The 12,170-nt window shown below is 31.6% G+C and overlaps 1 protein-coding gene across 1 annotated transcript; it reads right to left on the bottom strand.

The window, feature by feature from the left end:
- Nucleotides 1–6,022: 6,022 nt before the first annotated feature.
- Nucleotides 6,023–7,553, bottom strand: LOC115714573 (uncharacterized). The gene is made up of 3 exons (XM_030643313.2): nucleotides 7,404–7,553; nucleotides 7,090–7,279; nucleotides 6,023–6,498 (listed from the first exon to the last, which is right to left on the bottom strand). Exons 1-3 carry the CDS (start codon nucleotides 7,551–7,553, stop codon nucleotides 6,023–6,025), a joined length of 816 nt encoding a protein of 271 aa, XP_030499173.2.
- Between the last annotated feature and the right edge of the window lie 4,617 nt (nucleotides 7,554–12,170).

The raw sequence follows: 12,170 nt of genomic DNA, 5'->3' as shown, positions 1-12,170 counted from the left end.
TTTTGTCATTAAATATTTGGAGGATTTCATAGTAATTAATAAAGAAGATCAATGATATTTTTGTAATTTACTACAAAAAGTCCCAAAATAACATTGTCTCTTTTTATATAGTTATAGATATAGATATATTGAATATTATAATATCTATTCTATATAAAATGTGGCTATATAACAAAATTTTTGGTTTATGAGAAATTATTGGGTGATTTTTTTTTTAATAAAAAAAATAATTAATTATTAGATGTTGCCACGTAAAGGGTCAGCATCCATGTAGTTAGTTAAACTTAAATATAATTAATCCACTAAAGTGTTGCAATTAATAATAAATTTGTTCATATTGTTTATTTTTTATTAAAAATTATTGTAAAATTTTGATATTTAGAATTAGTTAAATTTTTAATATTATTTTAAATTAAATTTGAATGTTCTGATAGTTTAACCAAATGAGCATTTTTATTAATTCCGAAGATAAATTTAGGACGAATAATAATTTTTTTTTAATTACTATTACAAAGCATAATAATAATTTTTGTTTTTATTTAAATCACTATTATGCTTTCAAATTTCAATGATTATCACTACAATTCTGAAGATAAATTTAGGAGGAATAATAATTTTTTTTTAATTACTATTGCAAAGTATAATAGTAATTTTTGTTTTTATTTAAATCACTATTATGCTTTAAAATTTCAATGATTATCACTACATTGAATATTATTAATTTTAAAAGGGTAAATAGTGGCATAAGTACCCAAAGTTTAGGTTTGTAAGCGGCATAAACCCAATGATTTTTTTAGTGGCATAAGTACCCAATGTTTATAAAACTGTAATTTTCTTCCAGTTTCATCAAGACAGTCTCTGTTATTGTCTTAAACAGAACACATAAAAGACCCAAATTTTAAATTATTTGGTCTGGACGAAAAATATGTAGTATCAATTACTTTCAAATCTTTTTTTAATAAATTTAAAATAGAGCCTGTACTGACGAAAATAGAGAAAAATTACAGTTTTACAAATATTGGGTACTTATGCCACTAAAAAAAATCATTGGGTTTATACCGCTTACAAACTCAAAACTTTGGGTACTTATGCCGCTATTTACCCATTTTAAAATTATGATATTAAGAAAATTAAAAACTAAAATAAAATTAAGATACGTGACTTGGCACGTAACATCTACCTACTTATAAAAAAAAATATACAAAAATATATATATAATATCTATTCTATATAAAGTGTGCCTATATAACTGAAATTCTTAGTTTATGAGAAATTTATGGGTGACTTTTTATTTTTATTTAATAAAATAATAAAATAATAATAAAACAAATCCAATTAATATTTGAATTGATATTTGAATTGATATTAAATATTAAATATTTGATTGTGATTCTTTTCTTAATTATATCTATTTGAATTGATATTTGAACGAACACGAACACGATCGAAATGTGAGTTCGAGTTTTCGTCTTATTTTTCATGACATGATTATTGACTCTTGTTCTTAAACAGGTATGTGTTATTTTGGAGAGAACCAGGGTGACTACTACTACTACTGATATTTATATATATATATGGTGATATATACTATATAACACTTTTGAAGCAGAGAACTGTGTTTGATGCTCTATATTGATATATTTATATATATATATATAGATGGATTATGCTTCTTTAATTTAGTCGAATAGTCATTGTATGTTCTTATAGGATTTCTTTTATTTTTTGTTTTATGTCATTGTGTACTCAAGTTAATGAACGATACATTTTAGTCTTGTCATTGACTCATTGACATGGTCCATTCTCTTTTCATATTCATCTGCCGATTTTTGGCACTTTTGTCATGTACCTTTACTATCTCTTTCTATATATTTTTTTTTTAAGGAATTTTCTCTCGCGAGTCTTGTAAATTTTTTTTAAACCTAATTCTAATGTAGCTTGCTAATTTTGAGATTTTAGCAAGTGTTTTTTCTTCTCCTCCAGAAGAGTACAAAGTTCAAAATTTTATAAGTGTTGATTTCTAATAAAGTTTAATAATCAAGCGAAATGATTGAATTTTTTAATGGGAAATTACTGCTACGTTCTCTGGTCAAGCTACAATACAGAGACTGGATCGATGGTAAATAGTTACTACTATTCTGAAGTCTAGTGTGATTCCTATTGCTTTGAGTTTTATTGGAGCCATGAGTACTATTGGTAGTTGAAAAGGATTTCTTTCTTAGTTGACTGACGTCCATACTAATAGGAGATAGAATTTCTTATGAGGGGGCTACATTGTAATTTTGAATTTTAGGAGGAGATTAGATGAATTTTTTCTTAATTTAAGGAAGTGTTTTTTTTTTATTTTTATAAGAAATTTAACGAATAAGAAATATTGAGGGGGGAAAGGGGTGCTTGAGTCCCAGGTCTTTCCTGCGTTGTAAGATTCAATGAAACTGGATTGTTTGGTTGCAGGGGTACTTCACTTTTCTCTGGTGATCTTCATCCTGATGCAATTCGTCAGCGAGATCAGCTTTTGAGGAAAGAAAAGAAAGCATATTATGCTGAGCTGCATAAATATCACAATAAGTATGTACAATGTTGCCCTTTTTTTTTTTTTATTTCGTTTCCAAAGTTTATGCTTTTTTAAATTGGATGTGATTCCTGATAGCCTTTTGATGAGATAGTATCCTACAAAACGATTGGAGATTACATGCACCCGAATCTTTTGATGAGATAGTATCAACGAAGATTCTTGATAAAAATACAAACATGCACTTGCATAACGCTGTTGTGAAACACATGATGCATGGACCATGTGGAGATTTGAATCGATCAAATGTTTGCATGAAGGGCAATCCTCCACGTTGCAAAAGTAATTATCCAAAAAATTATGCACCTTTTACGTCTGTTGGAAATGATTGCTTCCCAATATATAGACGCCGAAACAATGGAACGCATGTGAAGGTGAGAGGCACACACTTAGACAATCGTTGGGTCGTCCCATACAACCCGTATTTGCTTGCAACCTTTGACTGTCACATTAATGTTGAAATTTTCTCTACAGTAAAGGTTGTCAAGTATCTCTACAAGTACATTTATAAAGGTCATAATCTTGTTGCTTTCAACTTATTATATGAACCAAGAAATGACGAAGTAGATGAAATTCGCCAGTTCCAAGTGGCCCGATGGATTGCAGCACCTGAAGCTATGTGGAGAATATATGGGTTTATTGTTAATGAGATGTACCCGCCAGTTTATAGTTTGCATCTGCACCTCGAGCATCAACACCCAGTAACTTTCAGAGCAGATCAAGACCTATCGAATATTGCCACTTCAGAACATTTTAAAAAATCAATGCTAACAGAATTTTTTGTATTGAATCGAACTGATCAAAATGCAAACGCATTACTATACAAACAAATCCCAGAAAGCATTAGTGCAAAATACAAAAATTACACTATTGTCTCTATAAAAAAAAATAAAGATTAAAATCCACCAATGACTATCATTAGTTTTCTTATCTACAATTTTTAGACTAATGCTATCTTCAATTATTAACAATTTAGAGATTGATTTTCAATTTTCTTTTTATCTTACCCCCATTTAAGTAATGTTTCTTTAAGCATTGGAACATCAATTTTTAGTTTATTTTTGGATTAATTTAAGAACATATATTTAAATCATTAAGCTTTCTTAAACACTTATATATTCATTCAGTATTCAATAATAATCTCACTTTCAAATAAGATGGAAAAAAATCTAGCATAAAATTATAAAATTTAGAGTTTTTTTATAGTATATCTATTCTATATAAAGTGTGCCTATATAACTAAAATTCTTGGTTTATGAGAAATTTATGGGTGACTTTTTATTTTTATTTAATAAAATAATAAAATATTATTTTGTATATAATAAAATAATAATAAAACAAATCTCATTAATATTTGAACTGATATTTAAATTGAATATTTAAATATTCGAGAATCACAACTCATTTAAAAAACTTATCTGTCCCTCTTAGAATATTTGAACACACTTATAAAAAATACATTATATAAACCCATATATCCCAACAGCCGGAGTCACAAACCCATATATCCCATTCTCAATCGTATACATTATATAAAGCAGATAAATTTTGATTGCAATAAAAATTTACGAAAGATCTTGGAAGAAAAAAATTTGACTATAAAGTGAAAAAGAGATTTAGTATCATGATTATTAATAATTCTGAATTTATAACAATGTAAAATTATGTAAGGAAAAAATCATTACATAATTCCTTTTGAGAAAAATATGGGAAAAGTTTATGGTTTTATTTATATATATTGGGAAAAGTTTGCACAAATTTATATCTATTTTATATAAAGTATGCTTATATAACAGAATTTTTGGTTTATATGGGTGACTTTTTATTTATATTAAAAATAAAATGGTTTATGAGAAATTCATGGATCACTTTTTATTTATATATAATAAAATAAATAAAATAAATCCTATTAAATCCAAAAAAAAATAAGATCGTTGTACATCTACGATTGGGTTTTCTTTAATTATTTATTGTATTCCTTTTCCTATTACAATTTGGACATTCCCATGGGATCACAGATAATATTCCAATCCGCACTTCTTTTTTTTCTTCTTCACAACTTAATAACAAAATATATAAGTAATAATAATAAAAAAAAAACGTGACTTTTATCAAAGTTCACAAAACCAAGCATCAATGGCAAAAAAAACCCAACAAAGTTTACAGCTAACAAATGATTCTAAAAGCTCGGCATATGCATTAGTTTGTAGGAGCAAAGTTTGTTAAAGTTACGTAATAATTTACATATATGTTGCAAACACAATATACCAAAAATAAAGAAGAATATGGAAGAAAGAAGAGATCAATATTCACATTTAGAAAGGCAATAGAGATAATAATAAAAACTTTTCATTTTTTTTCTTTTTTTTTATCAATTTTTTTTCTTTTTGAATAAAGATAAATATGAAATTTTAATCGTATAGAGTTTTATTTTAATAAAATATTGTATTTTAAAATAATTTAAATTCAAATAATTTAATAGTATTTTGTTATAGAATACTATCACTTTTTGTATGGTTTTCACTTTTTGTCAATACTACCATATTCAATTTATCAACGAAAAAAATAGACAATCCACATATATGCGGACCCGGCTAGAATGAAAAGTGTAAAATACAAAAATTACACTATTGTCTCTATCGAAGCAACTGAAGATTGAAATCCACCAATGACTATCATTAGTTTTCTTATCTACAATTTTTAGACAAATGCTATCTTCAATTATCAACAATTTAGAGATTGATTTTTAATTTTCTTTTTATCTTACACCTATTTAAGTAATGTTTCTTTAAGTATTGGAACATCAATTTTTAATTTATTTTTGGATTAACTTAAGAACATATTTAAATCATCAAGCTTTCTTAAACACTAATATATTGCATTCGGTATTCACTTTTAATTGACAACATTATAAACTATAATATTAGATACACATAATAATAATCTCACCTAATAACTAATAATATTTTTTCTTTAATTTTTAATTGTATCACTTTCAAATAACATAGAAAAAACTAGCATAAAGTTTAATATACGTGCCTCGCACGTAATTTTTGCTAGTATATATATATATATATATCGATATATGATATATAATTCGAACTTAATTTAGAGAATGATGGGGATGAAAACAATATATAATTAACGATATATTAGCAAACTGCTTAAAGAAAAATAGTTACATATATAATTTCTAAAAGTAGAACTACTCACATCACATATACTAACCGTCAATGCTGACAATGCAAACTAAACAATCATAGCCAATTACTCGGCAAAACATTGAGCGGGCCAAAAAAGAAAAAGAAAGAAAAAGGGACCTAAACCTAGCTAGGATTAAGAAAGAGATCAGTTTCCATCTAAATAATATTTAATATATTTAAAAAAATAAAAGAGTTTATTTATATTGATTTTTTTTTTTAAATGAGTTTATTTATATTGATTAATTAATTAGCAACAATTTATTCTCATGTTAGAAAATTGACTAGACAAACCAGAATCTCTTCTGCTGGTGGGTTTTACAACAATTGGGGGTGCCCAATTGGTAATGAAGTTATTACTATTATTATTATCACCGGCCAAGTTTGTATCGTTGGCAATAGAAATAGTTTGTTGTTTGCCTGGAGATAGCCATTTGGACTGCATGTAAGCGGCGGTCCTCCAAGGTGGTACATGGAGTCCTCTCTCTCTAAGGGACTGTTTGGCTGCGGAGCAGAGGAGTGTGATAATCTGGATGAGTTTCTCCTCACTCCCCACAAAGATTTGAGGTAGTGCGTTTGTGAGCTGTTTGTAAGCTGAAGTGGGCCTTGCCAATTCGAACTGTGACTTGAAATCTATGTCTACCAAAACTCTCTCCCTTTTACCATTTCTTTTGTTCATGTACTTCTCACCCTCCTTTACACATATCTCAATGTACTCGTAATCACCTGTAAATTCAAATTAAAACAAAAATTTTATTAGTCACAACTACACCGCGATTCAAATTAATTAATTGTTAATAATCCATTCAAGTTTAAACCCCCATTTTCAAAGCATTGTTGTTGTGTCTAACACCACACCCATGTTACTGTAAACGATTAGCAGTTTACACCAATATCATACCTCCCCTTTCATTTTTCTTTTCATTTAGATTTAGTGTGAAAGCTTGCTTGACTCAAAGGGCGCGTCCACACACGCGCCAACATAACCTTTCATAAGCTGGTGGCCTGATATAAACATAGACCAAAAAGGGGGTAAAATGGGTGGTGTTTGGAAATTATTATGTGCTTTTTTTACCCTTCTGCTTAATATATATAGGGGAAAGGTGTAGGTGTTGTAAAAGGTTACAAGTTCATGTATCTTTATATATATATATATGATGTCTATAGCTAGCTGGGTAGGTCTTTGGAAGGGAATAAGAGCTAATAGATTTAACATGATTTAGTTTTGTTTTTGTAAGTTTAAGACAAAGTGGGGGTTACTAATAATAGAGACAAATTAGAACTAATTATGGGAATATTATATATATATATATGTACCTGCTGGACAACCGAAAGAAGTAGGCCAAGAAGTATGGCAAAGTGAAGCGTTGTAACCATCCATTTGAAGCCTCATTACAAGGAATTTCTTCTGACTAGAAAATTTAGCACCTTCCTTTTTCTCACTCATGTACTTTAACACTCTCTCCACAATCTCAACTTCTCTTTTTGTTCTACGCCCAAGAATCTCCTAAATAATAATAAAAATTATGTGTTAATTTATTACTAGAAAACAATTATCTTGTATAAACCACATATATATAATATAAGATTTAAGAGGCCGGAGAAAATTAATTATTAATAGATGGATATACCTGTAAAGTGAAATACTGGAGCTGAGTATTAAGAGGAGCAGAGACGTTGGAGTAGTGATGAGAGTTCAATAGTGGTACCGCTGTAGTTGAGTCTGATTCTATAAAATCATACACCATCTGAACTAGTGTTTCCTCTTCCACACTCCCCATATCTTACTACTATATAGGTACTTCCACAGAAAAACTTATTGATCCCTTTTTTGGTCACTACACCTGCTTAAAATATGGCACGAAAGAGCTATATGTTATGATGATGATGGTATGATGAGTTGTGATTTTATAATATTCAACTCGATCTCTCTTTTTATATATATGTGGTATCAGTAAGCATAAACCAGAAGAGAAAACAGAGAAGAACAAAATGTCTTTATTACTGAGATTGAGAAAAGAATACAATCTAATGAAAAATACAAGAGAGAAGAGCTATATATACACAGCAAGTAACAAGTAACAAGAAGCAAACAGTTACAGTTGCAACAACTATAACCGACTGTAACAAACATAACAACTTGGACAGCTAATACCAACTAACTAAAACTAACTAATTCTTGATATTCCCCCTCAAGATGGAGCATATATATCTCTAAGTCCCATCTTGTCTTTGAACACCTTGAATTGAGTAGGAAACAATGGTTTAGTTAGAATATCAGCAAGTTGGTCTTTTGTTGATACATGAACAGTTTGAATGACCCCTTCTTGCACTTTCTCTCTTACCAAATGACAATCGATTTCAATATGCTTTGTTCTCTCATGGAACACGGGATTGGCTGCGATATGTTGTGCTGATTTGTTGTCACAGTACAAAAGAGCAGGCCCTTCATGATGAATCTTAAGTTCCTTTAAGATAGACAAAAGCCAAACAACTTCACAAGAGGTGTTTGCCATTGCCCTATATTCAGCTTCTGAAGAGGACCTTGAAACAGTTTGTTGTTTCTTGCTTTTCCATGAGATTATAGATGTTCCAATGAAAATACAAAAACCTGTAGTAGACCTCCTTGTATCTGGGCAAGAAGCCCAATCTGAATCTGTGTAAGCATGCAATTTCACCTCAGTATTGGCAGCAAAGAACAACCCTTGACCAGGGCTGTTTTTGACATATTGAAGTACCCTTTCAGCTGCATGAAGGTGAGTAACACGAGGTGTTGCAAGATATTGACTCAGTTTATTAACTGAGAAGGAGATGTCCGGCCTAGTGATTGTCAAATATTGCAATTTTCCCACAATTCTTCTAAAAAGGGTCGGGTCAGCCAACTTTTCCTTTTCATCTTGTCCAAGTTTGAGGTTAGGCTCCATAGGTGTGTTCATGGGTTTGCAACCTAAATGCCCCAAATCTTCAAGTAGTTGTAAAGCATAATGTCTTTGAGAGACAAAAATGCCTTGTTGTGATCGAGCTACCTCCAAGCCAAGAAAATATTTTAGATTCCCCAAATCTTTGAGCTGAAATCTTTCATTCAGCCTTATTTTCAAGGCTTGAAGTTCCTCAAGATTATTGCTTGCAAGTATAATATCATCAACATACACCAATAGAAAAATGAAATTTCCATTGAAGTGCTTGATGAATAAAGAGTGGTCTGTTGCTGAATGATGAAAACCTTCATCAATCAAGGCACTAGAGAACTTGGCAAACCATTGCCTAGAAGCTTGCTTTAATCCATAAAGCGATTTTTGCAACTTGCAAACTGGATTAGGAGGTAATTCCCCCTTCGGCTTGTATCCTTGAGGCAAAGTCATGTAAACATCTTCTTTCAAGTCTCCATGTAAGAAAGCATTGTTTACATCTAATTGATGTAGATACCAGCCTTTCATAGCAGCCAAAGCAAGAACTAATTTCACAGTAACTAGCTTGGTCACTGGTGCAAACGTGTCAGTATAGTCTATCCCCTCCTGTTGGTTGTACCCCTTAGCAACCAACCGAGCTTTGAAACGTTCAACACTACCATCAGCATGCAATTTGATCTTATAAACCCATCTTGAACCAATAACATGCTGATCTTCTGGTAAGGAAACAACAATCCAAGTATGGTTGTTCTCAAGAGCCTCTATTTCAGTATCCATGGCATGATCCCATTCCGGAATACCATGAGCTTGGCTGAAAAATTCAGGTTCAAAATGACTTGAGATGGCCAATGCAATTGCTCGAAAAGCTGGAGACAACCTGCTGTAACCAATGACATGAGATAAAGGGTAAGGAATAAGAGATGAGCCATGAGAAGATAAGGCAGTAGGATTAGTGGCTAAAAAACAATGGTAATCATTAAGATATGAAGGTTTTTTAATGTTTCTACCTGATCTACTATGATTAAAAGGAGGCACAGAAGATGAAATAGGAGTAGATAAAATAGAAACCTGATTTCGCATACCAGAAGGAGTATTATTTACTGGTGCAGTAGGCAAAAAACCAGTAGAAATACCTGACTGCTGTTGTGTCGGAGTCATATCAGCAGTGGACAAATCAGCAGGCAAAATCTCAGTATGTTGCTGCTGAGTATGCATATGATTATGTGAAAATAGACTGGGATGTTGGTTCTGGTATGCAGCATGATTATGACAATGAGAGAAAAAATTCTCATAAGCAGCAGGTATGCCACCTGTTTTAACATATGGAAAAATCTGCTCATAGAAAAACACATCTCTTGACATAAAAATCTGGTTTGTGTTTAAATCAAGAAGCTTGTAAGCCTTCATACCAGTAGGATACCCAAGAAAAATACATGGGACAGATCTAGGAGTGAACTTAGACCTAGATTGACTTAAGGTTGAGGCATAAGCAAGACAACCGAAAGCTTTTAAGTGCTCATAAGCAGGTGACTTAGAGTAAAGAATGTGGAAAGGGGATTTGTTCTTTAGATTGGGTGTTGGTGTCCTATTAATGAGGTAGGCAGCAGTTGACACACACTCTCCCCAATAGACTAAAGGAACATAAGATTGAAACAAAAGAGCTCTAGCCACATTAAGTAAGTGCTGGTGTTTTCTCTCAACAACAGAGTTTTGTTGAGGTCTTTGGACACAAGAATGATAATGCATAATTCCAAGTTCCCTAAACAAAGTTGGGAACTGTAGTTCTTTTGCATTGTCAGATCTTATTCCTTTAATTGTTTTATTAAACTGGTTTTGGACAAGTCTTATGAACTGAGGAATGACAATTTGGGCTTCAGATTTATGTCTAATGAGGTGTATCCAAGTATATCTAGAATGATCATCAACAATGGTAATGAAATACTTGAAACCCTCAGTAGTCATAGTATTAAGAGGTCCCCAAATGTCAATATGAATAAGATCAAAACAATTTTCAGCAACATTATGATTAGACACAAAAGGTAACTTTCTTTGTTTAGCATAATGGCAAATAGAGCAATGAAAAAGGGAATTAGAATGGGACTGAAAATTCAAAGTTTTATTCAAAGGATGGATCTTTACACAAGATGGATGGCCTAGCCTGTAGTGCCAAACCGTTTCATTAGAAATGATAGAATCAGAAATTGAAGATGAAACAAACACAGATTGTTCACTGTTGGGAAAATTACAATCCAAAAAATAAAGATCACCACATTTTTTACCCATCCCAATCACCTTGCTCTTCAAAGTGTCCTGAATTACACATTTTTTATCAGAAAAAAGAAATGTGCAATTAGTAGTGGCTGTCAAGGAATTAATAGACAATAAATTGCATTTGAAAGTAGGAACATAAAGAACATTTTTGAGAATCAGATCAGGTGTCAAAATGATTGTTCCTATGCAATCTATTTTAGCATGCACACCAGTAGGCATCAAAACAGATTTCAGATTTGAATTGGTATGAAAGTTTTGAAACAAAGAAAGATCATAGCAAACATGGTGTGTAGCTCCAGTGTCTATGATCCAATTAGAATTAGGGATAACAGATTTCATACCAGAAAAATGAGACACAACTGGCTGATCTTGTGAAATCTCTGGTGCAGCAGCATTGTCAGCAACTTTTTGAGCAAGCATAGCCATAATTTTCTGACATTGAGAACTTGATAAACCTGAACCAAATCTTTCTCTCCATTGTCAGATTTTTGCTCCTCTCCACCTGTGAAATTAGCTGATGCAGTTTTCATTGGAGGTCCTTTGCCATTTTTACTTGGAAATTTTCCATGTAACTTATGGCCTGGTGGATATCCAATGATCTTGAAGCATCGTTCAATAGTATGACCAGACATACCACAGTTGGTGCAAGAGTATTTCGATCGAAAAGGCTGGACGTTTCCAGCAAACTGACCTTCATTATTTGACGAATTGTTGTCTGGTTCAGTACTGGTGCTGCTGAAATTAGTCAAATTTCTTTGCCTTTCTTCTTGAATAACAGTGGCATAAGCCTTGTTAAGACTAGGCAGTGGATCACGCATGAGGATTTGCGATCTAACTATGCTGTAAGAGTCATTCAGACCAACAAGAAACTCCAACAGACGATCCTCATCCTGATAATCTTGAATAACCTTCATAGCACCACAACTACAAACAGGTTGTGGTCTATATTCCTTGATCTGATCCCATAGAGACTTCAGTTTAGTAAAATAGGTTGTAACCGAGTTTGAACCCTGAGTAAGTCTCTGCATCATCTTCTTAGCTTCGAAAATCCTTGGAGCATTCTTTTCATTGAATCTTTCATGTAATTGCTCCCAAATCTCAGCTGCATTGTCATGATACATTATACTATCAGCTATCTCACCTGAAATAGCATGAAGAATCCACGAAATCACAGTGCTGTTACATCTACACCAGCTATCATAATCCTCATGTTCTTCG

The sequence above is a fragment of the Cannabis sativa genome, chromosome 4 (assembly GCF_029168945.1).
Source record: "Cannabis sativa cultivar Pink pepper isolate KNU-18-1 chromosome 4, ASM2916894v1, whole genome shotgun sequence".
Classification (NCBI taxonomy): domain Eukaryota; kingdom Viridiplantae; phylum Streptophyta; class Magnoliopsida; order Rosales; family Cannabaceae; genus Cannabis; species Cannabis sativa.
The sequence above is the reverse complement of the archived record's forward strand: the minus strand, read 5'-3'. Positions and strand labels throughout refer to the sequence as shown.